The sequence below is a fragment of the Sparus aurata genome, chromosome 2 (assembly GCF_900880675.1).
Source record: "Sparus aurata chromosome 2, fSpaAur1.1, whole genome shotgun sequence".
NCBI lineage: Eukaryota > Metazoa > Chordata > Actinopteri > Spariformes > Sparidae > Sparus > Sparus aurata.
The window spans coordinates 26,899,985-26,924,946 of NC_044188.1; the positions used below are offsets into that span (position 1 = coordinate 26,899,985).

The 24,962-nt window shown below is 42.6% G+C and overlaps 3 protein-coding genes and 2 long non-coding RNA genes across 7 annotated transcripts; 3 read left to right on the forward strand and 2 right to left on the reverse strand.

The window, feature by feature from the left end:
- The first annotated feature begins 697 nt into the window (after positions 1-697).
- On the forward strand, positions 698-3,041 carry apoa1b (apolipoprotein A-Ib). The gene is made up of 4 exons (XM_030391941.1): positions 698-716; positions 1,503-1,554; positions 1,743-1,887; positions 2,022-3,041. Exons 2-4 carry the CDS (start codon positions 1,512-1,514, stop codon positions 2,614-2,616), a joined length of 783 nt encoding a protein of 260 aa, XP_030247801.1. The 5' UTR covers positions 698-716; positions 1,503-1,511; the 3' UTR covers positions 2,617-3,041.
- Positions 3,042-4,896: 1,855 nt separating this feature from the next.
- Positions 4,897-9,044, forward strand: LOC115596605 (T-box transcription factor TBX1-B-like). The gene is made up of 8 exons (XM_030441833.1): positions 4,897-5,167; positions 5,284-5,385; positions 5,575-5,746; positions 5,881-6,036; positions 6,220-6,287; positions 6,659-6,768; positions 7,896-8,066; positions 8,953-9,044. The coding sequence occupies exons 1-8, from the start codon at positions 4,914-4,916 to the stop codon at positions 9,042-9,044; spliced, it is 1,125 nt and encodes a 374-aa protein (XP_030297693.1). The 5' UTR covers positions 4,897-4,913.
- Positions 8,978-23,899, forward strand: bace1 (beta-secretase 1). 2 transcript variants are annotated; one of them, XM_030444002.1, is made up of 9 exons: positions 8,978-9,797; positions 14,949-15,037; positions 15,452-15,668; positions 16,343-16,480; positions 16,993-17,127; positions 17,242-17,343; positions 19,459-19,608; positions 21,897-22,068; positions 22,335-23,899. In XM_030444002.1, the coding sequence occupies exons 1-9, from the start codon at positions 9,462-9,464 to the stop codon at positions 22,571-22,573; spliced, it is 1,578 nt and encodes a 525-aa protein (XP_030299862.1). In that variant the 5' UTR covers positions 8,978-9,461; the 3' UTR covers positions 22,574-23,899. The 2 variants fall into 2 exon arrangements, with proteins under 2 accessions (XP_030299862.1, XP_030299870.1); XM_030444010.1 differs by having other exon boundaries at positions 19,468-19,608.
- On the reverse strand, positions 10,380-12,433 carry LOC115597767 (uncharacterized). The gene is made up of 3 exons (XR_003987158.1): positions 12,181-12,433; positions 11,381-11,467; positions 10,380-11,283 (listed from the first exon to the last, which is right to left on the reverse strand). It is a non-coding gene; the product is annotated as an uncharacterized LOC115597767 (long non-coding RNA).
- On the reverse strand, positions 13,896-22,453 carry LOC115597759 (uncharacterized). Of its 2 annotated transcripts, XR_003987153.1 has the most exons (4): positions 22,311-22,453; positions 21,903-22,060; positions 14,556-14,669; positions 13,896-14,138 (listed from the first exon to the last, which is right to left on the reverse strand). It is a non-coding gene; the product is annotated as an uncharacterized LOC115597759 (long non-coding RNA). The 2 variants fall into 2 exon arrangements; XR_003987152.1 differs by lacking the exons at positions 13,896-14,138; positions 14,556-14,669 and adding an exon at positions 21,000-21,051.
- Positions 23,900-24,962: the final 1,063 nt, after the last annotated feature.

The following is a 24,962-nucleotide window of genomic DNA, read 5'->3' on the forward strand; positions in this document are numbered from 1 at the left end:
GTAAGAATTGTATGAAGATTGAACAAAGGTCCTGGTGCTGATGTTTCTTTTCTCTTGTCTTTATTTGCATATGTTTCCTTTGGACATAATCCAAAAGTAAAGGGACGTTATCAAATTATGTTGCTTTATGTAAAAAAGTAACCCTCCCAGCCCTTGATATCATAAAACTAGCCGATCCTCTGCTGTGTCCCTCTGTCCCCCCCCCTTTTTTTTTTTACTGCGTTCACACTTCTCCACTAATTTAACCATCTCCATTGCGCCGTCTTCACACAGCCTTGCCCTTTGTTTGTGTCGGCCTTTCACGCTCTCTGCACCTACAAGAGCAGCTCGGCTACAGGAAGAACAGAAAATAATTTCCTCAAGCAGGAAAAAAATGCTAATAGCTGTCCCAGAAGTACCACAAGGAGCATTATGAGGAATGATAAGACATCTGTAAAACTGAAGAATGTACTGTATAGAGACTCTGTGACTGTGTGTGTGTGTGTGTGTGTGTGCGTGCGCTGAGTGATCTCCTCCTGGCAGGTGACCATTGAACTCTCAACCCTGTCCCCCCGCTGAGAGAGACGGCAGGGGGCTGAGGTCCACCTCCACGGAGACACACAACCCTCACACCTCCACCCCCGCCCCTCCTCCCCACATGGACTCATCCCTCGCCCGGGCGCTATAAAAAGTCCGGTCCTGCTGAAGTTGTTCAGTCTCGTCACGAACTCCACCAGGTAAGACAAACAGCTGCCGCGGCTCCAACAGGGGCTTGAAAAACTTAGGGAAAACTTAGAGAAGGCAGTGGGAAAAGAGTATCGGTTGAAGAGCTTCTTTTTTTTTTCTGTCTGCCATTGTGAGCTTTCTGCAATCTGCAAACTTTGACGAAGTTGTGAACCGGGGCCAGAGAGAAGTTTTTCTGCACAGACGAGAAGTTGAAATAGAAATAACTCTCTTTTTTTTTCGTGACTTTGAGTTAGTTTCATTTAGTTTATTGTAGCTTTATGGGTAATGGTGTTTAGCCTGTTATGATATATGAGTAGTTATCCTCCAGCTCAAGGAGATCAAGAGATCCCTAAAATGGAATTGCTCCTGGATTGAGCTCTTCCTTAAAACCTTAAAACAGATGATTTGCTAATTCTATGACTGTAAAGCAGGATTACGTAGCGGTCCAGAGCTAATCTGCCTGAGCTGACTCTCTAATTTGTTGTCTGAACCTGATCTGCCCAGATTACAGGTTCTTCTTACAAGCAGCCGTATGTTGAGTGTGATCTCACCTGGGCCAGCATAGCATTAACACCGTATGTGTACAATAGGGACTTCTCTCTTTCTTTCAAGCCTATCATCTGGCCTCCATGTTGCATTACTCAGGAGATTCAAGATTGGGGGTTTCATTTATGAAATGTTTTTTTTTTTTTTTCATTCATTTTGTAATTCAAACATGATTGGAACACCTTTAACTGCAAGACTGCACGAGGGACGCATTCATTGAATAACCGTTTCCCCCTTTTCTTCCAATCTAGACCACCATCATGAAATTTGCGGCTCTTGCTCTCGCCCTTCTGCTGGCTGTCGGTAAGTGCAAAATGCGCTGTTTCTCATGATTTAATGACTTTTCTACTTTAAAATACATTTGAAATATTGTATTTTTCTGACCTCTTGCTGTTGCTTTTTTCCCCCTCCTCCACCTTCACTCCCTCTCTCTCTCTGCTCATCTCTCCTCCCCACCTTTCCTTTCCTTTCCTCTCATTTCCTTTCCTCAGGCTCTCATGCCGCTTCCATGCAGGCAGATGCACCCTCTCAGCTGGATCATGCCCGGGCTGTTTTGGACGTCTACCTGACTCAGGTGAAAGACATGTCCCTCAGAGCCGTGAACCAGCTTGATGACCCCCAGTACGCCGAGTTCAAGTAAGGCCTCATCACTCACCTCAAGCATTCTTTCTTTCCGAAACGGACACCTGCTCCCTCACCTTTTTCTGTGATTCACTTTTCACAGCTCTAAGCTAACGCGGTTTTGCTCCCCTATCTCTCTTCTGTTCCAGGACCAACCTTGCTCAGCGCATTGAGGAGATGTACACCCAGATCAAGACTCTTCAGGGTTCCGTTTCCCCCATGACCGACAGCTTCTACAACACCGTTATGGAAGTCACCAAGGACACCCGTGAATCTCTCAACGCTGATCTTGAGGCCCTGAAATCATCACTTGCGCCCCAGAACGAGCAGCTGAAGCAGGTCATCGAGAAGCACCTGAACGATTACCGCACCCTGCTGACACCCATCTACAACGACTACAAGACCAAGCACGATGAGGAAATGGCAGCCCTCAAGACCAGGCTGGAGCCCGTGATGGAAGAGCTGCGCACCAAGATTCAAGCCAACGTGGAGGAGACCAAGGGCGTCCTCATGCCCATGGTTGAGACCGTGCGTACTAAGGTCACCGAGCGTCTGGAGAGTTTGAGGGAAGTGGTTCAACCCTACGTTCAAGAATACAAGGAGCAGATGAAGCAGATGTATGATCAGGCCCAGACCGTCGACACCGACGCGCTCAGAACGAAGATCACACCTTTAGTGGAGGAAATCAAGGTTAAGATGAATGCTATCTTCGAGATCATCGCTGCCTCCGTCACCAAGAGCTAAATCCTCCCTACCTTGTTCCTGTAACTAACCTCACCCACCTGTCTCTCCTAGATCCGTTCCATCTTTCTCTCCATTCCGCCTTAGCTTACAAGCACACACAGACCACTTCTCAAAATGAAGCCGAGGCCTCTCTGACGCACTGCAACAAAAACGACAGGACTCTTGCTTTCTCTCTCTCTCTCTCCCGTGCAAACGCCTTACTTCGCGCACACACGCTCAAGCACACGCAAGCAAAGACCCCCATACAGACACATACACAAGCACGAACACACGTGCATCTTCGCGTACCACAGCCGACTGCTTACATTTTGTGTAGGAACTGTATGTGAATTGTCTAAATTGCCTTAACGTCTGTGCAATGACGCTTGTCTGAAAACTGTGCTTTGATGAAATACAGCTCAATAAACATCTGACTGTTTATACTACTTTGCTCTCTGACTCCTAATTGTGTACACAGTGGCACACGCCAGCAGAATATTGTCTATCGCACACCGCAATTTACTTGTGTTACTACATCCACGTCTGCCCCGTCTGTAGCCAACGTCATAATATAGCTAATATTATTCAGACTATTAAGACATTGTGCAGTTTCACAGAAACTCTCAAATATTGCCAGCACACCTTTAGCTTCATGCAGTGTTTCTGACCTCAGTGAGCCTCTAAGGTCATATCACACACACAGCACTTTGAAGGGGTCCTCATTGATCACAAGGTCCATTATGAAAGAGCCATATTGATACGATCCGTTCTACTTAAGAGGGTCATCCTATAACATATGAGTTAGATCTGCCCGTGGTCCTGAAAGCTGTGATTAATGAGCCGGTCGGTGTTGTGAATCAGCCTATTGACAAACCGAAGACGCGTCGTGCTTTATTGGGGAAAAGTCTGCTTCTCTGCTTTGTAACCCCCCCCCCCCCCTCCGGGCATGATCCCCTCAACACTGTCTCATCACGAAGCCACACAAGGCTATACACACACACACAAATATAAACACATCCCAACCCCACCGCTAAACACTCGCATTTCTAAACAGGCAACCTCGATTTCTCAGTTTGAGTGTTATGAACTATGCTAAGGTCGCCAGAACCTCGCGTGACACACAAAGTGAGACAAAGGCACTTCCTTTTTCACATTAACAGTCGAGGCCAACAGTGGAAATAAGTCCAGGACTCTATCAAAGCACCCCTGACGCAGTCTTATATGTTTAATTTCATTAATATGATGGAGGGTTAAGAAGGCAATTAAATAGAGTATAGGTTTAGACCATCAAGGAAGTGATGTCTGGAGAAGTGCTGGGATTGTATTATTTTATGCTTCATTTTACTCCTTTTTGAGTATGTAAACAAAGTCATCGAGTGTTTGACAGTTTCTCTGGCTTTATACTTTTCATTGTCCGCAAATATGATCTTTTTTTTTCCGCCCGTCCGCTACGCTTTTTATTTGGTTTGTATTATTTGTTTTTGATCCATCGTTGTAGTCTGTCGGTTGCACACATTATTCGAAAAACACACAAACATTTAAATCAATCAAGGAGGCCATTAAACCAAACCAGAAAAATACGCTTCAGTCAGTTTTAGCGAATAACTGACTCTCTAATTAGTACGGTTTTGAAACCTTGCTCCGAGATTAGAGCCTATTAATAATAAAGAGCAGTTTGTTGCTGTCTTCATCTGTCCACACCCAGTAACACTGGGCTGATTAGGGGTGTTATTAATGTCCTGCTGGTTGGTCAAGACAAGCTGCACTAAAGACTTCAGGCTATAAGAAACAATAAGAAACGCAAGCAGTGATTTCCAGATGCTCTAAAAAGGTTGTGTGTTGTGTGCGTGTGTGTGTGGACGTGCACATTTGTGTATTCACAATTCTGCGTGTACAGCTTTGATTAGTGCATGTCAGGGGCACTATGAGTATTGTAATGGATGAGACAGGCATGGAGGTCCCCAGTGAGTGCCTCATGGTGTATAAAACCAGCTTGTTCCTGGACACAAACGGCCACTCCTAATGTTTGGATGTATAACTACCACAGCAACTGGCTGCGAGGAAGATACTCCAGTTCGATGTTGCTGCAAAGCCGCGGGTGTAATTCTGCGCAGGCCTTGATGTAAAGACGGGGGTTGCATCTCGGGGTCAGAAGCCGGAGAACAGGCCAGAGTGAGCAACAGGACAGACAAAACATCGAATTTGTTCATATTTTTTTTTATCTTAAAACCCTTCAAATGATGGATGGTAAGTGTGTTTTTTTTTGTGACCAGAATTGTCCGAGCTCGACGGAGCAGGAAATATTCCTTCATGTGGCGATGATAACAGACAAAACCTGTGATGCAAATATGAAGGAAATTTTCAACGCGCGTTTCTCCTCTCGTCTCCTCTCTTTAGGTCCTCAGCTGTCCCAGAGCTGTGAACTGTCTCTGCCCTGCTGTGCTGAAAGGGGGTCACTGTCGGGCGCCAAGGCCCCCCAAGTCAGTGGGGTCAGGGTTCAGCTGGAGATGCATGCACTCTGGCAGCAATTTGACCAGCTGGGCACGGAGATGATTGTTACCAAAGCCGGAAGGCAATAATAACATTTATATTTCTATTCCTCATGACTTTGCCTTGCACTCCACCTTTCCGTTTCCTCCGATGTATTTCAACACATTATGTGCATTTCTACGTGTTCACAACCTGCAGGAGGATGTTTCCGACATTCCAGGTGCAAATCTCTGGGATGGATCCCGCTGCCGAATATGTCCTGCTCATGGACTTCATCCCCATTGACGACAAAAGATACAGGTCAGACACGCAAACAGAGTAAGGCGTGGTTTAGGCCTATTCCTGATCCGTTTCTAGTATTTCCATCACTTTGTTTTATACCATCATTGTCCACTTACAACTTAGATCTGTGCTAGTTTGCCCTCTGCAAACTTCATCGCACCTCGCCAGTCACTATTTTAACAATTTAAAACAATGTGTGTGTATCAGATATGCATTCCACAGCTCGTCTTGGTTGGTGGCAGGGCGAGCAGATGTTGTCACCCCGAGCAGGATGCACTTCCACCCAGACTCACCTGCCTGTGGAGCCCAGTGGATGAAGCAGACTGTATCCTTCGACACACTCAAGCTCACCAACAACCTGGTGGATGACAACGGACATGTCAGTCAATGTCTTTAACGTGCACATACTTTTACTGTTGAGAGACGAGGGGGGTTTTTGTCTTCCGCCATAGGAGAACACAAATGAACTGTCTTTTTTGACTGCTTTGTTTTCTCCGACCTTCTCCTTGCCAGATGATTTTGAACTCCATGCATCGCTACCAGCCGCGCTTCCATGTGGTGTATGTGGATCCGTCTCCCAACAGTCACTTAAACGCATACAGGAACTTCTGCTCTTTTTCCTTCCTGGAGACCCGCTTCATGGCCGTCACTGCCTATCAGAACCACCGGGTAGGAAACCCAGGATCTGTAGGCTTCAAAGGCCCATCATGCATTTTTTGGACACATTTGTATCAAGCACTCGTATCAGCTTATTTCCAGACACATCTCTACTAATAACAGAAAACTATTACTGTGCATTAAAATGACATGTTAGCGAGCAATTTCTTATCATCTGCCTTCTCTCTCTCTCAGATCACCCAGCTCAAAATTGCTAGCAACCCGTTCGCTAAAGGCTTCAGGACTACAGAGCCCCAGGACAGGTGAGTGCCTATCAGTATATCAGTCAGGTCTGAATACAGTTTGCCTGATGAAGAAACACATCTTTTCCCTGGAAAGACCAGTTGAAATCATGACTAGATCACAGTGCAGCTTTATCGCTGTTATCAGCTGGTACATAGTGATAAGGCAGCAGCCTCGCTGATAGCTAATCTCTGACCTTTGTATGCAAAGAAGGCAAGTTATGGCCACGTAAGGTAAAACTGTGAGAGACATGATTACGATGATTTATAGGAGTTTGTAAATGTATGTATGGACATGTATACCCATGTCTAGGCTTGTGTGACTATATACGCCTATACATGTCTGTGTGGGGTCAATACTTGTGTGTATGTGTGTGGGTGTGTGTGTTTAGGGTAGGTAAGTCCGGACATCTAGCAGTGTGGTGTCCACCAGAGGGCAGGGCTGAGCTTCTCATCACCAAACCCGGAGAGCCGAAAAGCTGGGGCCCAAAGACTTCAAGCAGTGAGTATCTTTCCTTATTAAAATACGTGTGAGTGCACCAATTCAACATAGTTAATCATGTACAATTCATTGCATTTCATATCAGTCGTTTTACAGTTCTGGAAATGACATGGTGAGTAGGCGTAAATTACCGAGAAACATTTCAGAAATCTATTGAAATTACAGCGAAATTACTATAACAGTGACCTCACTGGATTGAAAACTACCCGCATATTGTTTAATAATCATATTATGCTTTTTTTTCCCCCAATAAGAAGTTAATAAACAGCTGATTATTTCTCTAACACATTTCCAGGAAACTTTCAACTGGTCTCTGTTTAACTTCACCTCACCATCTACATTCTCACCAAACCGACAATCACTATCAGTCTCTCTCTCTCCCTCTCTCCCTCTTTCTTTCCCTCTCTCTGTCAGACTCACACACACAAACACAGATATCACATACGCAGGTACTCAAATGATAGTAAATATTCGTTTTTTTCATTTGTTCATCTATTTGCTAATGTGCTGATGTCTCAAAATATAAAAAGAGTCACATTTAACATTTAACTTAACTGAGGCGTGTGAAGACATTGATAGGTCTCAATAGGTAATTAGGGAATGAGGCTTTTAAAAATGGTAAATTAGTCGGGAAATCGGGAAATAATCAAAGAAATTATGAGACATTTTTGTATTGCTTGTTGGAATATAGCTGGAAATGAATGTCCCCACCCAACGCAATTTTATTTACAGACTCATCAAAAGTGTTTCCCATATTTTCATCCACACCCACAATTTCCACAGCAGAAACATTTATGGTGCCTTGAAATTCTCATTTCGCTTTTGGCATGAAATTATTTTGCAGGTCTACAATTTTCGCAATTTGTTTGATCAATTTGCTGATTAGATGCTTCATACGAGAGACTGGTTAAAGAAAAGACTGGCCAAAGTGGTTCATCAAACAGAGTTTTGAGTCTCCAGTCATTTTCATCAATCTCACCACTAAAGTGTCAGGAAGCTGAATGGGTTGATAGGCAGATTCTGATGATTTGAATCAGCAGTGGGCTAATGGTTTAGATTTGATAGATGATATAACAATTCTGAGCGCTCATCAATACCTGTCCAACTGTGTTCACCTGCATCCTCAGGACAGGAGGACCCAGCCGCAACAGTGGACCACTGTGGACTGTTCCACCACTGTAAAGACTCTCTGGGACTCAACATGGAGATGGATGATGGCCAAAGCATATTAGCACCTGCTTCCTTCCCCTTTGCGCCCTCTTACTGGGATTGTCCAGGATCCTCTCAAGAGAGAGCCAGTCTGCCATAGGGACAGAGATGCAAAGTGACGGAGCTGTGAATTAATTTTTAAGTACTGCTCATTTAATATGATACAACTTTATTATTATTTTATAATAAATGAATATATATGTAGTTTGTCATCACATTTACAAAATGAATGTATAGGGATACTATGTATTAAACAAATGTTCCGTCAAAGGGATAACGTCTATTTCAACTGTGCAACCATGTATAACAGTACAGCAGAGACAAAAAAAAAACAAAAAAAAACAAAACATGAAATACTAGTAGGCTACACACTGCGGTAATTTCCATTAGCAATATTAAAATCATATGGTAATTTCTTGTTTTGACATTTGTGCAACTGCAATGCAACCGCTTGTTGTTCGACATCGGCTAATAAAACGTCATTCTGAAATCTTGGTCTCTGATTTTCCGACTTTTCAGACATTAATAGCGTGCAGCTGTCCTGAATGACAAAAACGGTAACAATGCCTCGAAATGCAAACATGTCATACGGGAGTAGAAACCCCTGTGATCCGCAAAGAAATCACAGTGAAAACTCAAGTACCCAGAATGCGGATCGTCGTTTACTGAAGAATCGGTCGCCATGACATGCCAGCGCTTTCAAACTAAAAGGCGTCATGGAAAACGAACAATATACAGCACGGCGTGCATATGTAGTATTAAAGGCATGCGCTAAGTTTTCTGATGTACCATGTCTCATTCTATTGCCCGATATATTTGCTGAGGTATGGGTGGCACTGAGGGACAATTAGACCTTAAATGTAAACTACTTTGGCTGTTGCGGAGTCCTATCGCCGTCTTATTTTGAAACTGTTTACAGGAAGCAGTGTGGTTTTCTATTGTAACCTGACTGCGGTGACGCTCGCGCTCTCGCAGCTCTGAGGGATGCAGCGGGGTGGATGGAGGAGGAGGAGGCGGAGGTGAAAGACTGGGAGGCGGAGAACGGAATGAGCGGGTCGGACAGCTGAAGGATGCGGATTACGGTAGCCCGCCGGCCAGCCTGCCTACCAACGATGGTTCCGGTCGTTTGACTAGAGGATGTTCGGAGAAAACGACGCAGGCCTGCGGTTTGTTGATGCACTGAGCCCGGTGGGGGAGCCTGTGATTTACTACCCGTCGCCTCAATTTATCCGTTACCACCGAGGGCTGCCTCATTTAATTACTAGCTTACATGTTACACTGTAAAAATTCAGTTCTCCACTTAATGTCAAGAAAAACACAGTGAACCCTTTTTCTCTTAATATTTGGGGTTCAGCTGCCATCATGGTTTTAGCCGTCATTTTAGCATCATCGCCTCCTGATCTCTCCTCCCGTGTCGCTGGGGACTGGATGTCAAACTGAACGAGTTGAAACATACCGAGATTACAACCTCACCGCGTTTCAACATGGAGGCGTCGACGGCACAGCCCCGGTGGCTGACAGCTCTGTTAGTATGGACGACGTTGTGTCTGATCAGCAGCGGTCAATCCGCGCCGGACGCCTCGGGCCTGCCTCTAGCCATCCGCGTGCCACTGCGGCAAGGCGCTCGCGCCGAGCCGTCCCCGCAGCGGCCACCTGCCGCCGTCAGCCGCGAGCGCGGCAACTCGGGGAAGTACGGTGCGCGCAGGCGGAGAGGAGCGGCAGCGGGCGGTGTCAGCTTCGTGGACATGATTGACAACCTGCGTGGGAAGTCCGGTCAGGGATACTACGTGGAAATGGCCGTGGGCTCTCCTCCGCAGAAGGTAACATGACGTGATTAATTAACATGTTGTCAAAGCACTCTATCTTGGACAGCCCATATTAATATGCTGTATGAAAGCGCTGGTTGACCTATAAAACAGATCGATCATAAATGAATGAAATGAATTAAAGCCAGGTACATTCTAAGAAGTAATTTTGCAATGTACAACATCTCTGCTGTTACAGGATGTTGCGTGGACAATTAAACAATATCAAAACAAAGAAAAAAAACTATAATAACTACATCTTTCCTTTAGAAATGATGTATTTAGAAATGAGTATTATTCTTTATCAACCTCCTTGCAAAATACAGTTTTCATCTTTGCTCTCAATCTCTCTCAGTTGAATTGGATCTGGAATGCTGCATTTAAAATTAGGTACACTTTGCTCTCTGTTACCACCTTAAACAAATCAATATTTTTTTTTTATTGTTATGAAAGTGAAGCATTAATATTAAAGACATACAGTTTTCATGAGATGTTGTATCAGTGTGTCTGTGTATGCACCTCTTACTCTGTTTTGAGCAACAACAGTTTAGATTATAAAAACAACTAAATCCAACTAGTCTTTAAGTACCACACACACACACTTTACTATGTATCTCATAGGGAGATGTCATCACTATAAACTTTTTTGACACACCTTGGTAACACATGCACAGATCGGTCCTTTAACCAATGTAAATATCCTCCACTTGTAATGTAAGAGTTCTACAATTAAATGTGAACTTCAGAATTCAAATCAGTCGTCAGAAAAGTACTACTTCAAATATGCAGTTGGATTGTCCAGTAATGTTGATGCCACTGCAATGACAGATGGCCTGTGTGTGTGTGTGTGTGTGTGTGTGTGTGTGTGTGATAGAGAAAGAGAGGGAGAGAGAGGGAGGGTGAGAGAGAGGACTGAATGATACAGACAGATAATGGAACCATTAATTCTGCAGAGTGAGGAGTGCCAGCTGGGTGCAGCTGCGGTGTACAGGCTGGCACACGGAGGGCGACGGGCAGAAGGAGGAAGAGAAAGTGATGAGGCGGTAGAAGAGGAGAAGAAGGAGAGGGAGAAGGTGACAGAGGGAGTGCAATAAAGAACCAGCGGGGGGGGGAAAATGAGAATGAGAGAAGAAGACGATGGAAAGAGAGAGAGAGAGTTTGAGAGAAAAGGGTGAAAGACTGGAACCAAGTGTGGATGACAGAGGGGGGGATTTGGGAGCGAGAAAGGGAGCATTTGGTAAACAGAGGAGGAGATGACAAATGATGGAGAGAAGGAGGGCCCTAAGTGGAGGTGTCACTCTGCCTCTGAGAGACACTGATGTTTCCTATCTCAGATGGATCTGCCTAGCTGGAGCATTATGCTGGGCACCACATTGAGTACCAGCCAGTTGAGGCCAATCAGCAGAGACAGACAACACACTGTTGGTAGACTGAGTGTCCTTCAACCAGTGGTCAGGGTTTCATCTCCTGTCAGCCATCATTCTGCTGAAGTGCCCACGATCTAGACACAGGGTTTATTTTATACTTTCCATTCTTGTGCAGATAAAAGTTTTGGTAGCCTACTGATATTAAAGCAATGTTTTTTTAAGACAGCTTACCAGGGCTGGGTGATATGACCTTGAACAGGCTCTGTGAAACTACTGTGTTGTGCCGGCGGCCGGTTGTTAGTAAGCTACTGTTCCTCTCTGTTAACAGAGCAGAGAGAGGCACTCAAGAACGCGCATAAAGTCACATCCTTTGGACCGTGACAAAGAAATCCACAGTCCAGCAGCTTTAAATAACGTAAACAAAATTGTCCACAGGCCTAACAAAAAAGTGAGAGGTCCGGTGATGTGTCAAAAATGTTAAAGTTGTCTGTTGCCACTTTAAAATGATATTGCAATGTTTTAGATGATATCACTATATCTCGATTCTTTTGATCTAACGTTTCCAAATCTAAGACCATGTATAGTATCACCACGATAACAATATGATATTGATATATCGCCCATCCCTACAGCTTTCTTGGAGAAATACAAACATGTTCATCATCATCAACCATCAATCAACTGAGAACAAGAAACCAAAGTTCTCAAATGTTAAACGGAACACGAAAAGCCCTACAGGAACTTTGCCTGAATAAAAAAAATCTTAAAAAGGCAAAGTGATCAAAGAGTATTCACTGCCCTCTTATGATACTTGAAAGCCTTCCAAAACTCAGTACTGAATCCAAACTAAAAGTAGGGGCCCTTTCACTCCCATGGAAGTTGCTCTCCCCAGAGATAATTAGATCACTTTCTTCTTAAATACCTGTAATGCACGACTTTCCCAAGCACCCCCCCACTGACCACTGCCCTTTTACTATAATATGTCTGCCGTAGTGTTTCAAATTGTGATATTAACAGAGACCTGTCCATACCTGTGTGATTCTCAGTGTACTTTCTTCATATCTGTACATTTGTTTGTGCATGTCATAAAGACATGACGGACCAGAGGGTGCCTGTTGACCTATGATCACAGCCGGAAATAGTTAAAAATTAGTAGTCTGATTTTAAGTGCGAGGTCGAGAGGCTCCGCGCCCAGACACAGAGATCAAGCTAGTGGAGGAGGAGAGGGGATCCACGCGTTCTCTCTGCTTGATGACAGTCATCATCACGGGCCAGGAAATCAGCACGGTCCCTGAAAACACGCTCTTGCTTAAAATAGGCATTGGCAATTCCCTCTCGCAACGCCAAAGCAACTATTGGCACAACCAGTAGGCATGGCAACAGTCCTTATATACAGATGTGTCGTTTAAAGGACCTGATAAAAGTGTTATTTTGAAATGATATTGCATACTGACAAACATTTTGACAGAAGCCATTAAAAGAAAATCAAGAAGATCACTGTGTAATCAAAGTGAGGGTTTTTAAAACTGTAGATGTAATCCCAACACTTTTCTTATCCTCTTTTGCCAACTCGCAACATCAAACTAACCAGACTGAAAATACTCAGATGTGAACCAGTGCGCGCATTCTGACCGCCCGTGAATTTTTGTACATTCTGAAACCTACGTGGTAAGTGGCATGAAAACACTTTCCATGTGTATGCATGGTTTACATATTGGGCCTCAGCTGTATGGCTTCTGACCTGAACAAGACAATCAAAAAGTTAATTTCATTTTCAAGAATCTGGCAGCTACTAAATCAAGTTAGTTCTCTGCCATCTCGGCGAATATAACAAGGCCATAACATGACGACAAGATACAACTTTCTTAGTATTAGAGAACGGCACAAAGACTGTAGTAAACATTAAGTACCACACCTTTTTATCATTTCTTCTTCTATTTGGAATTCTCTAAAAATAGTGTTTGTGTCAACACACCTTTCCGAGTGAAAGAGATAGCGAGAAAGCACAACAGGTACAGTTGTGTCGGTACCTCAGAACATTAAACAGTTTAAAAAAAATCAGAATTGTTACGTATATATATTGCGTGATATTTTTGAAAACACAAATCAGGATAACCATATCCACAACACACTGATGTTTGCAGGCCTTGAATAACTTTTTAGATCTCTTGAATCTGTGTCTGAATGTATTTGAGGTATACAGCTCTATATAAATTAATTTATCACTCTGTATATAAAATAAATGGACTCAAATTATCATAATAATATAAGTCATAAAAGGCTTTGAATTTGGACTGAGATGCCTGGTGGGTGCGAAGTTGGTGGAAATGACCTCAAGTTGTTGACTTACAACATCTCTCTGATATGTTGCCTTCGGTTCTGGTAACAACTAAAGGATTTCTCCCCCATGGCATAATGGCTAGAAAAGACAGGCCCTCTGGCAGGGCTGACAGGAAGATGGAGAGAGAGAGAGAGGGCAGCGAAAGACAGGAGTGTGTCAGGATGCAGCCTTTAGTGTGTGAAGAGTGTTTGTCTATGAAAGAAACAGTGATTCTGAGGAGTCAGCAAATATCTGGCCAAGAGAGGAAGACAGAGTGTATACAGGGTTGTTACTGACACGCACACACACACACACACACACACATATATGTATGTATATATAATATATATATATATATATATATATATATATATATATATATATATATATATATATATATATGTATATATATGTCTGTGAGGTGGACAGAGTGAGTATTTATTCTGGGCTTTCAGGCCCAGCCCTTGAGACAGTAGCTCTCTGGATATTTAAAGAGCCAATCCATTATTGAACGGCTTGCTGTGGCTCCATGGCTTTCTGTCTGCTCTACAGTGTTCTGTTTGTGTGTTTCTCCGCCACGCCGTCTTCTGTATGTTCTCTCTGCCAAGGAGCTGTCAATTTACCTTATGTGTCAATCGGTAAATTATCACAGTAAGTGTCCTTACGTCACTGCAACAAAAGAAACATAAATGAAACGTACAACCACAACATTAGTACCTGTTAGGCAGAACTACGTGAATGAAGATGTATTGATTAGACACAACTAAAATTGAGCAGTTATGCTGTGACTCACACATGCATGCTTACTGAAGTGCGTATCAAAGCGGAAGAACAACAAACAGAAAGAAATATGTATGACAAACAGCACGAGCGATATGGCATGCAGCCGTTTATCTATGTGTAAGTATCATTTTTGATGTAAAATGTGATGCATACAGAGCAGGTGTTACATATTCCTGTCTTCATCTAGCATTGTGCTCCATTCACACATTCAGTGTTTTGACTGATTGCGCAAAATATGATACTCGCATAGAAAAGCAGACAGAGGAGGAGGAGATGGCAGGGAGAGGGAGTAAAGTGAGCAACCTGAGAGGAGTGGAGGCTCAGAGTGGAGACAGAGAGGGGACGGAGAAGGACGTTTAGGGCAACAGGAAACAGCACAGGACACTACACGGAAGGAGAACTGGATACTGAGAACGACTGAGAGATGACAAAAGGAAATCTGTAAGATGCAAAGCTAGCTGTTTACGGGAAAGTGAAGCTACCAGTATTAGACACCAAAAACCCCTCACAGAGGACCGTTTTACAAATGGCCATGTCTGTCTCTAAGGTGGCTAAGACAGATTAAACTTCTAAAACTGAACATAATCAGTTTCACAATGTAACCCAAGCGTCACTTTTAAAAACCTATTGATTTTTATAAAAACACATCTAATAAATCTTTCTGTCTCTCCCCCCCCTTCCCATCCATCTCATCAGTTGAACATCCTGGTGGATACAGGAAGCAGTAACTTTGCTGTCGGTGCAGCTGCTCACCCCTTCCTGCGCAGATACTACCATCGCTCACTGTGAGTAGAGACACGAGGGGTGAAATATACAGGCACCTTTGGGTCTACAAAAAGGCATTTCTTTTCTTTTTTCTTTTCTGGATTAAGTTTTAGGAACATTTCAAATGTATCACCTGCGACTTGCAAAAGCCGCAGACTCAGTTTCAGTGTACTACCATGATTTTAAACTCAGTACCTCCTATTTTGAGAAGACGTCTTGCTTTTACATTCAAGGAGATTGAAAAATAAGTGCTATAAATTCTACTTGTCTGTATATTTGTTTGTACTCGTCTTTCAATTCCTGACTGGGTATCCGTGATAGTCGACGCTTTTCAATATTTTACTGCGATACAACAACAGTGAAACCCCTGAAGTAACTGATCCATTTTTCTCGCTCCTCCACCTATTTCCATCCCTTCCACCATGCATTCACAGCTCCAACTCATACCGTGACCAGGGCAGGAGTGTGTATGTGCCATACACTCAGGGTCGCTGGGAGGGGGAGCTGGGCACTGACCTCGTCTCTGTCCCACACGGCCCGAACGCCACCCTGCGGGCCAACATTGCTGCAATCACCCAGTCGGATCGCTTCTTCATCAATGGATCCAACTGGGAGGGAATCCTGGGGCTGGCCTACGCCGACATAGCTCGGGTAAGAGCGGCGTGTCGCTTAAATGTCACTTAGAATCTGAAAAACATCTTCTAATGACTTGATAAATAAATGAACCACATTGGCACCTCAGTTGGCAAAATATGGAATATCAGTGCCCAGAAAAACTGCTCTTGTTTACGTGTCATTTACAAATTGATTTGTATTTTACATTACTTGACATCTTTCCTACTGCAATATTGAGAAAAAACAAGCACTGCTACCACCAGAGTGAAAAAATTAGTACTTCCAGAGAGGAAATTGTGAATAAAGAACAGGTCAGTTTGCACTCGTGTGCCTTGATAAAGTGGTTAAACTCAACCTTTTTTGTCTGTTTTTTTTTTTAAATAATGAAAATAGCACAGTTAATCAAAAATGGTCAATAATTGACTGATATGAAACTTCACTACCGTGACAGTCTTTTAAGCCATATCACCCAGGGCTATGATGTTACGATGCGCATTGACGTTCCAGACATTGGAAAACTGCAGTCTTTTCTTCTGGTTAAAGTAATACTGGATTCACTGGTAAGGCAATGTAGTGCAATGAGATACACTGCAACAAGAATGCTGATAGGTCAGGAGGAGGGTGAGGTTTGTTCAATCTTTGGAAACGAAAAGCTGAAAGGTAAAAACAGCAGCTTGGTAAAGTTATCCTGCTCATTCATCTCTTTCCAGCCTGACGAGACATTGGAGCCTTTCTTCGACTCTCTGGTTCGCCAGACTCCTGTGCCCAACCTCTTCTCTCTCCAGCTGTGTGGAGCCGGCTTCACTCAAAACTACTCCCTGGGCAGCGCTACTGTCGGCGGCAGCATGGTGAGAGACACGGGGGCACACACACAGAGAGTGTCTGCAGGTCTTTAAAAAGTCTGAAAATTGCTTCAATTCAATTTTATAGCTATTAAAATCATTAAAAAGTTTCAAGCCCTGAATTTGAGAGGTCTTAATTGCCACGGAGTTTATAATATAAACATTTGATTGATCCGTTTTGAATTTCTTTTCATCCAAACGACCCAAGCTGTGTGAAAGTCCACATATCTGATGTTACAAATCTTTTAACCTACTACTGTACCTAATACGTACTTTTCACTTTGAACTTGCACTTACCTGTTGGCAAAATGTAGGTTGACCTAAATCAATCAAATAAACATATTCCTACATAAAACCTACCCCTGCACCGGACCACATATATACTGCACACATACATATATACTGACTTTGAATGTTTGAATAAGAAAAAGATGATTTGTCCAAAAGTCTCTCTGAGACTGAGAAGTGACACCCAAATCATCTAATATCATTTTTCCTTTTTTTCCATATGCTCTTAGATCATCGGAGGAGTGGACCCATCACTCTACGTGGGAGAACTCTGGTTCACTCCCATCCGCAGGGAGTGGTACTACGAAGTTATTATCGTACGAATTGAGGTGAATGGACAGGACCTCAACATGGACTGTAAAGAGGTAAGATGGATTGACGGCTGCAAAAACCGAAGACGGAAAGAATTAATCATCAGTCAGTGATGCTTTGAGCTGTGTAAGAGATATCTAATGGGTGTTTTTCTCTGTATTTGACAGTACAACTATGACAAGAGCATTGTGGACAGTGGCACCACCAACCTTCGACTGCCTAGAAAAGTCTTCCAGGCTGCAGTCAAGGCTATTGAAGCAGCCTCGTCGGTCAGTCCTTTTTATGTTACAGATACCTTTTATCCTTGATAGAATGTGTGCAAGACTTTTCTGTTTCTCTTTTTCTTCCACAATTGCTTTCGCTTCCAAAGCCATTACTGATTTGCTGAGACAGCCAGTGAAAGCAGATGATAGTATTTTGCCCAACTTGAAAAAAACGTGACACTCATTTTGTTAGATGGATATTTTTAGGAGGGAATGCTCTAACTTTTGTATTAATGCAAAGGTACGGTATTATTAGATCTGATAAAATGCCATATTTTAAAGGGAATTCCCCTTTAAGAAACTTGTCAGCATTTCACTGTTTTCAAATACATCTCAGGATAATTTGATCAAGTTTGCTTAGATTTATGGATGACGTACTATTGCATTGAACAATATTTAGCGCTTATTTTAGCTATTTTAGCTTTATTTTAACAGACCAAGCATAAAAAACTAATTCTTTTTTACACTGATGGCCACTGACCTCATTTCTTTAGAGGAAAAAGCTGCAATGATCTGTCAGTTAATCAGTTAGTCAATTGAAAGAAGAACTGTTTGGGAAATTAATACATTTTCAAGGAAAAATGTCTAAATTTGGTTCCAAGAGCCTTTTGGTTTTACACTGTTGGCCGGACAAGAGAAGCAATTTGAATACCTCACTTTTGGCTCTGAGACTGTGCGATTAACTGTGCAGATTAGTTGTGGCCGTAGTCAGAATTACAGAGAGCAGTAATCATACACCATACAGTAATCCTCTATGGGTCTCTGGTGTATGCTTGGATTATAGGAGTTGGAATTTGGGGGAATCTCATATTTTTTTCTCACAGGGGGTGGGGGAGGACATTTTTGTCCTTTTCAAAAGCCTGTTTTTGTCTTTGAACAATGTCCTTTGACTGTCCAGACAACACAGTACAGATGAGAGACAGTCTGAGTTGATGTGTGTTAATAAACTTATCTGAGTCACCTTTAGTGAACAAGTCATAGTGAGTGATGTGGCTAGTGCTTAACGAACTGTTATGACCTGGCTTTTGCCTCTCGGGCTACATACAGGCTGCCCTACTGGTGAGGGTTATTGGGGCTGTATGTAACTATCCCTGCAGACACTTCTCAGGGATTAAAAACAGTAGTATCACTGTCGTTTTGGGTGTAATATTCTTTATTTATCTTATTTATTTTTTGTCCTGAAATGATGCCCTTTGCCCTTTGTTGTTAAGATGCAAATACAACATTACTAATCAGAAACTATTTACTATTTAAGCTGGGTAGTGCATTAACATCACAAGGGGAAAGGTTTAGAACGTGGCCATTCAACTGCCAAGGGGCCGGACTTTTCCATTCTCTATGTCAGACCCGGAACCATGGTATTTAAATGTGTTTAAACACTGGTATTTAAACACTGCACCGTACAGGAAAAAAACAACGTACCTTTTTAATCCGAGAAGTGGGTTGTCGATTTGATTCTCATATAAAAAACCGTTCAATTGAAATAAGAGTGTTATTTTGCTTAGCATAGACATCACGTTATGTAGCGATCACTAACGAGTAGCCGTGGCTCGGAACATGAACATGCTGACGGGCTGGCGTGATCCCATAACAAGATGGCCTCTAGTTATTCTAGTCATTATTATGGGAGGCACAGTAACCAAAGTTATCATTTATTCATGTCTTTAGCACAGGAAATGAACGTTTCCTGCACGTATGTGAGTAATAAAACGAAACCTGGCTAAATGTCCTTCGTAGAAAAAAATAGGTAAGGATGGAAAAGCTCTGCTGTTACGAGCATTAATAATGTGCCCTGCTGTGGAGATCAGTCTCTCCGCTATAACACTAATACCAGGGGAAAGCAGTATTGTAACTGGCAGGTCTTTGGAATCAAACAGAATGAGGAGATTTAGTGTGCCTGATCAGAGTCAAGTACTGCACTCTCCACTCCGCTAACGTTGCTCCAGTCGCTCTGGGTGATGGCACCCTCACAAAACACCTTCATCTTGTAAAGCTTATTACAGTGAATTCGTCATTCCCCTCGCTTTACTGCATAGCCTACAGTCTCCCCATCACGACCCCGATTTGTAAAGAGCATGTACAGGAAAAGGAAAGAATGAATGTTGTCTGTCTGTTTTTCAGACAGAACAGTTCCCCTCTGGGTTCTGGCTGGGGGAGCAGCTGGTATGTTGGCAGGCTGGCACCACACCCTGGCACATCTTCCCAGTCATCTCCCTCTACCTGATGAGTGAAACCCACAACCAGTCCTTCAGAATCTCCATCCTACCACAGGTAATCCACACGCAGACACACACACACACAGTCTCTTGAACAGCAACTGAATGTGCTTGTGTAAAGCAGGTGTTCACTCTATTTTCTGGTCACTTCTTGATCACGTACGACCCGTGCGACCACATGAAGTCATATCACTTAAAATTCTGTCCAAAGGGTCGGAAGCAGTTAGATTTTACTTCAGCTGGGTTTGTAATTGTTTTTTGTCTGGTGCTAAAAATGCTTAGTAACCCATTAAATAGGATGAGGAGACAGGTGTTTAATTCACCCCCTCAGCCTATAAGACGTTTGGATAATCAGACATACAGAAGTCTGTTATTACTATGAGTCATGCACATTCTCTGTAATTCTGAGGTCTTGGGATAAACGCAGGGTTTTCATTTCCCTGTGAGCTCTTGCAGGAAATCTGGACACACTGAGTCACCTTCTTCTTCAGCTGAACCCTTTGAAATAGTCCTCAATAGACGGTAGCCTGGTGTGGTACCATTCGGGAAAATAATGGCCACAAGTCAAAGGGAAATTACTTTTGAACATTTTTTGCAGAGCTTTTCATAAAACCCTAAAAGCTCATTAATTCTGTTTTATCGGGTGCCACTCAGAAAGGCCTTGACGATGGTGGAATGGTTTGAAGGTTCCTGACCTGCTGACAGTGGAGTGAAATGGTTGAGAAAAAAATTTTTTTCCACTTCCCTTGCCTTATGTTGACTGTCAAAGGGTCTATGGAATTTGAAAGTGAATCAGATCACCGTCTTTATGACTGTAAAGAATTGTGACCGTGGTGCAGTTTTATTTTGTCCACTACCCAAACGAGTTGTAAATCTTCGCCACTCCTTAAATTACCTTTGTTTATGTGGCTGCTCAGGTGAAGCAATCTACCAGTAACTTGCACATTTTACCAGCATTTGTCCAGTGACTGGTACTAATTTATAGCCATTACCATGTGTGCTCGGTGGGACATCTTACAGATAAAATATAAGCATGTCAGTGCTCTCTGGTGGACAAACTATGTAATGACAGAACATTTCTATCACGTCTTTGGCATTTATCCACTGCAATTTCTTGTTAGTCGTCAGCCATCAAACAGTACATGCCAGTACAATACATATTTGTGATAAACCAAAATCAACCAGTGATATCAGCCATGGCAGTGTATCGGTCAGGTTCTAAATTGAACACACAAATTAGGTTTTAACTGCCATTTTCCACTGCACCCTTTTCCCCAATTTGAGGTCGGAGGAGTTGGAGGTACAGTCTTTCAACACGTTATTGCAAGGCACCAGACATTGAAACAGCACAATCACTGTGAAATTGTAGGGAAACAAATTATTCACAGGGTCTCCCTTGCACAAATGCTCTTAGTGACTTACCAGACAAAGGTTCAGTTCATGTTATTGTTTGCACACTGTTTAATCGCTTGTGCTGCTGTGCCAAATTGAATTTCTCCTACAGGGATCAATAAAGGTACATCCTATTTTAGCAGGCTTATCTTAGCTTAGCTTAGCTTAGCTTAGCTTTGCTTAACTAAATTTAACTAACAGTAAACAGATCAAAGAACATGTGTAATGTAATATGCAAGGAGTACCAGGATGATTAACAGTTTTTCCCCCAAGCAGGTAGACTGCTCAAGAAAATCCTCTAGACCATACCTCTCCCATACTGTCACATTTGAATCCCCCAACCCCCACACAACACCCTACACAACCACAGACGAGAACTATGAACTCTAAATCATATTTGCACTACATGCCTCACTTTGCACTACTATTTTTCAACCTATGCTTTTGTTTTTTTTATTCTATTTTTATTGCGATGGAGCATGGACCCTCTGTGTGTCTGAAATAAAGTTTGAATTGAATTCAATGTGCGAAAAGTGCACTGCTACATTTGATGCCGGTTTTATTCTTGGCAGTAAGTTTAACCTCGGTATCTTCTTCAGTAACTATTTTATTCTATTGTCTTATTACTCCTTTTATCTATATTCTGCACGACACAGCTCAGGGAGATGCTTCACTGTTAAAGGCAGTAAAGACTTGATTAAGAATCTTGAATCTTGTATGCCTTAGTAAGGGAATTCCCAGAAAGAATAGAGGGAGTTATGCTCACAGAAACACAACAAAAAACTTAACTTCCTGTTTAACCCAGAACATTCCATTTTACACTCAGAGTAAAAGCTATTTTGGTATTAGGTTTTAAACTTCGTCAACCATTTCTCATTTGTGATATTTTGTGTCAAACACACTTGTTGATTTTTCCCTTTTCTTCATCATTTTTCCTGTGTGTATATGCAGCAATACCTGCGGCCGGTTGAGGATGTTGCCTCTGCCCAAGAGGACTGCTATAAGTTTGCTGTGTCCCAGTCTAGCACCGGTACAGTGATGGGGGCTGTCATCATGGAAGGCTTCTACGTGGTCTTTGACCGAGAGAAGAAGCGCATCGGCTTTGCTGTTAGCACCTGCCACGGTGAGCAGGAGAGGGTGGAGGGGATGGGGAGGGGAATCAGAAAGGGTCATGATGTAAAATGGAAGACAGGAAAAGGAAAAGTAGAAAGTATTGTAAGTAAAAGGAAGAAGTATTGTGATTGATGCCACATAGAAAATGAAGGATTTACTTCACAGATATCTCATTTAAGACTTATTTATATTAATAAGTCGCAGTATACACAGTATCTGTTATCCCCACCTTTGTGTTTCACATATACTTACAGTCCAATCTTCCCGTTTTTATAGTGCACGATGAGTTCCGCACAGCCTCTGTGGAAGGACCGTTCCATGGTGTCGACCTGGACGACTGTGGCTACAACATCCCTCAGACGGACGAGTCCACTCTCATGACCATCGCCTACATCATGGCGGGAATCTGCGCTCTCTTCATGCTGCCGCTATGTCTCATGGTGTGCCAGTGGCGCTTTGCCCGCTGCCTCCACCCACACGGGGACTTTGCTGACGACATATCACTCCTTAAGTGATGGGCAGGGGGGGTCGCAGAGACCCACACTTGAAATGCAGGACAGAAATGGATTGTGGTAAAAGGGATGTACGTCGTTACAAAATGTTGGTGCTGTTGAAAGAGGGTTTTGAGAATGTTCTTCAGGAATATAATATTTCAAGTATAGAAAATGCTGACATACAGTGAATACACAGCAAACAGTGCTGCCCTACAATTGGAAAGCATTTGAGGATAACTAGAGCCATCACTAACCCGGAGGACAAACAAGAGAAAGTTGGCGTCAGCAGCGTCAACTTTGCCTGTTTAAGGCTCCTATGCAGATCAGGCTGGCCGAAGGAACTGTATTGGGAAAACAAAAAAAAATCTTCTCTTTCTTATAGATAGTGTATGAATAGAACACAGATGTGGACTGGATTTTGAAATATTTGTCTCCTAACATTGAAGAGCCCCACACAGAAAATGAGTTAAAAAAAAGAAAACATGGCTGAATGAAGACAATGGCGAGCTGGATGTGAATACAAGATGGGACGTGGGTTGCAATGGTGTGATTTGGACACATGATTGTGTGGTTACATGTGCGTTTGTTTATAGATCTACTGTTTGTGGCTTCTGAGTGAATGAAACAAGGTCGATACGTGTGAGCATGCCTGTATGTGTGCACAACTGTACTGTAAGTAAAGAGTATACAGAAAGATTTAATGAAAATGATACTACTGAATATGAATAGCATCTATGAAGTTACACTGTTTTGCAAATGCCAGCAAAGAATTCTGCAATGCAAATTAAGTCAGCATAAAGAGGCTACTTTGATGAAAAATCTGATTGTAACAGCATTTAATGCCTAAAATCAGTTCTGCTTTGTGTGAAACTGTGACTACTGACCACAGTTAATATCAGATGTCACATTTTTTTTTTAATTGATAGCTTAAATATATCTATTGTACACAAAATCTGTGCAATCCAGATTTTCTATTTGCTCAGGCACACACACACACACACACACACACACACACACACAGAATACACATTGCTTATCCTACTGCTGCACCATCTGATGATTTGTACATGTAACACATTACATGTTAATAAACCAAGACTTAATAGGGCTTCTTTCACAGATACAGAAACAGCCTAACTCACCACATCTTTCAATGGGGACCATGTATGCTTGGACAAGGAAACCAGCCCAAAGTATGTTATACACTAAAGAACACTATGTATGTCTACAAGGGGCAGTTTATATTGTCTCTCAGCAAGCTGTAAATAGATAAACTCAGAACTGTATATTTATCTGTCAGGCGCTGGCAGCACTGTTGAACCAATAAAGTACTTATTGTAACTGTAACATGTGATGTTATTTTCATTTCCTCACACAAACTATGAACCACTAAAACTAACTCACAGACTTACATTCTTTATATTTTTGATTTCAATGTTTCACATTTCGAGAATCCACAAGGATTCAGTGTTTTCCCCTGTGAATTAATGTTGGACGATAAGTTAGAAAAGTGCCCCTTCGTAGTCAGACAACAGAGGACCGAAATTCCACAATAAATTCTTGATTTTTGCTTGTGGTGATATCAATAGTTGGAATATTGATGAAAATATGCACCTTTAAATTACAATATAGGGAAAACCCACAGAGGCATGGGGAGGGCAGTGTTAACTCCACACAGACAGCACACATATAGCTTGTCTTCCCAGTTGTTGAAAAACGCGCGCTAAAGTGCCCTCTTGGGAGCCAAAATGCGTGCTAAACTGCCCTTTTTGGTGGAAAAAAACACACTAAACTGCCCCCTTGGTTGGTTAAAACATGATAAACAGCCCTCTTGGGTGGCAAAAACGTGTGCTAAAGTGCCTTCTTGGGAGGCAAAAACGCATGCTAAAGTGCCCTCTTGGGAGGCAAAAACGCGTGCTAAAGTGCCCTCCTGGTTGGCAAAACACACTAAACTGCCCTCTTGGGTGGAACAAACACTAAACTGCCCTCTTGGCTGGTTAAAACATGATAAACTGTCCACTTGGGTGGCAAAAGGGCGTCTTTAAGTGCCCTCCTCATTGGCAAAACATTGGCCCTCTTAGGTGAAAATAAAACACTTAATTGCTCTCTTGGGTGGTTAAAACAAGTTTAAGCACACTCTTGGTTGGCAAAACATGATAACCTGCCCTCTAGTCTTGGGTGGTATAAAAGCGTGCTTAAGTGCTCTCTTGAACACACTAAACTGCTGCCATTGGATGGAGAATATTGATTCCAATTAAGGCATGCAAGCTTTCCCAGAGTCATTTTATGGTCTCAACAAGTTAAACCCCGTTTATGTTCAATACACTTTGTATGGCCATTAGCCCATATTTTCTGTTTTCTTTAATTAATAAATTTTTTTTTTTTTTGCAAATGGCCGATGGGCTAATAA

What these genes read in the sequence shown, in the direction of transcription:
- apoa1b (XM_030391941.1), top strand. Translation starts at nt 1,512, where the DNA reads ATGAAATTTGCGGCTCTTGCTCTCGCCCTTCTGCTGGCTGTCG. An exon ending in CGCCCTTCTGCTGGCTGTCG is followed by an intron (nt 1,555 to 1,742) that starts GTAAGTGCAAAA and finishes TCCTTTCCTCAG; the next exon opens with GCTCTCATGCCGCTTCCATG. An exon ending in CCCCAGTACGCCGAGTTCAA is followed by an intron (nt 1,888 to 2,021) that starts GTAAGGCCTCAT and finishes CTTCTGTTCCAG; the next exon opens with GACCAACCTTGCTCAGCGCA.
- LOC115596605 (XM_030441833.1), top strand. Translation starts at nt 4,914, where the DNA reads ATGATAACAGACAAAACCTGTGATGCAAATATGAAGGAAATTTTCAAC. An exon ending in TGGTGGATGACAACGGACAT is followed by an intron (nt 5,747 to 5,880) that starts GTCAGTCAATGT and finishes TCTCCTTGCCAG; the next exon opens with ATGATTTTGAACTCCATGCA. An exon ending in ATCCTCTCAAGAGAGAGCCA is followed by an intron (nt 8,067 to 8,952) that starts GTCTGCCATAGG and finishes GCGCTCTCGCAG; the next exon opens with CTCTGAGGGATGCAGCGGGG.
- bace1 (XM_030444002.1), top strand. Translation starts at nt 9,462, where the DNA reads ATGGAGGCGTCGACGGCACAGCCCCGGTGGCTGACAGCTCTGTTAGTA. An exon ending in AGATACTACCATCGCTCACT is followed by an intron (nt 15,038 to 15,451) that starts GTGAGTAGAGAC and finishes ATGCATTCACAG; the next exon opens with CTCCAACTCATACCGTGACC. An exon ending in CCTACGCCGACATAGCTCGG is followed by an intron (nt 15,669 to 16,342) that starts GTAAGAGCGGCG and finishes ATCTCTTTCCAG; the next exon opens with CCTGACGAGACATTGGAGCC.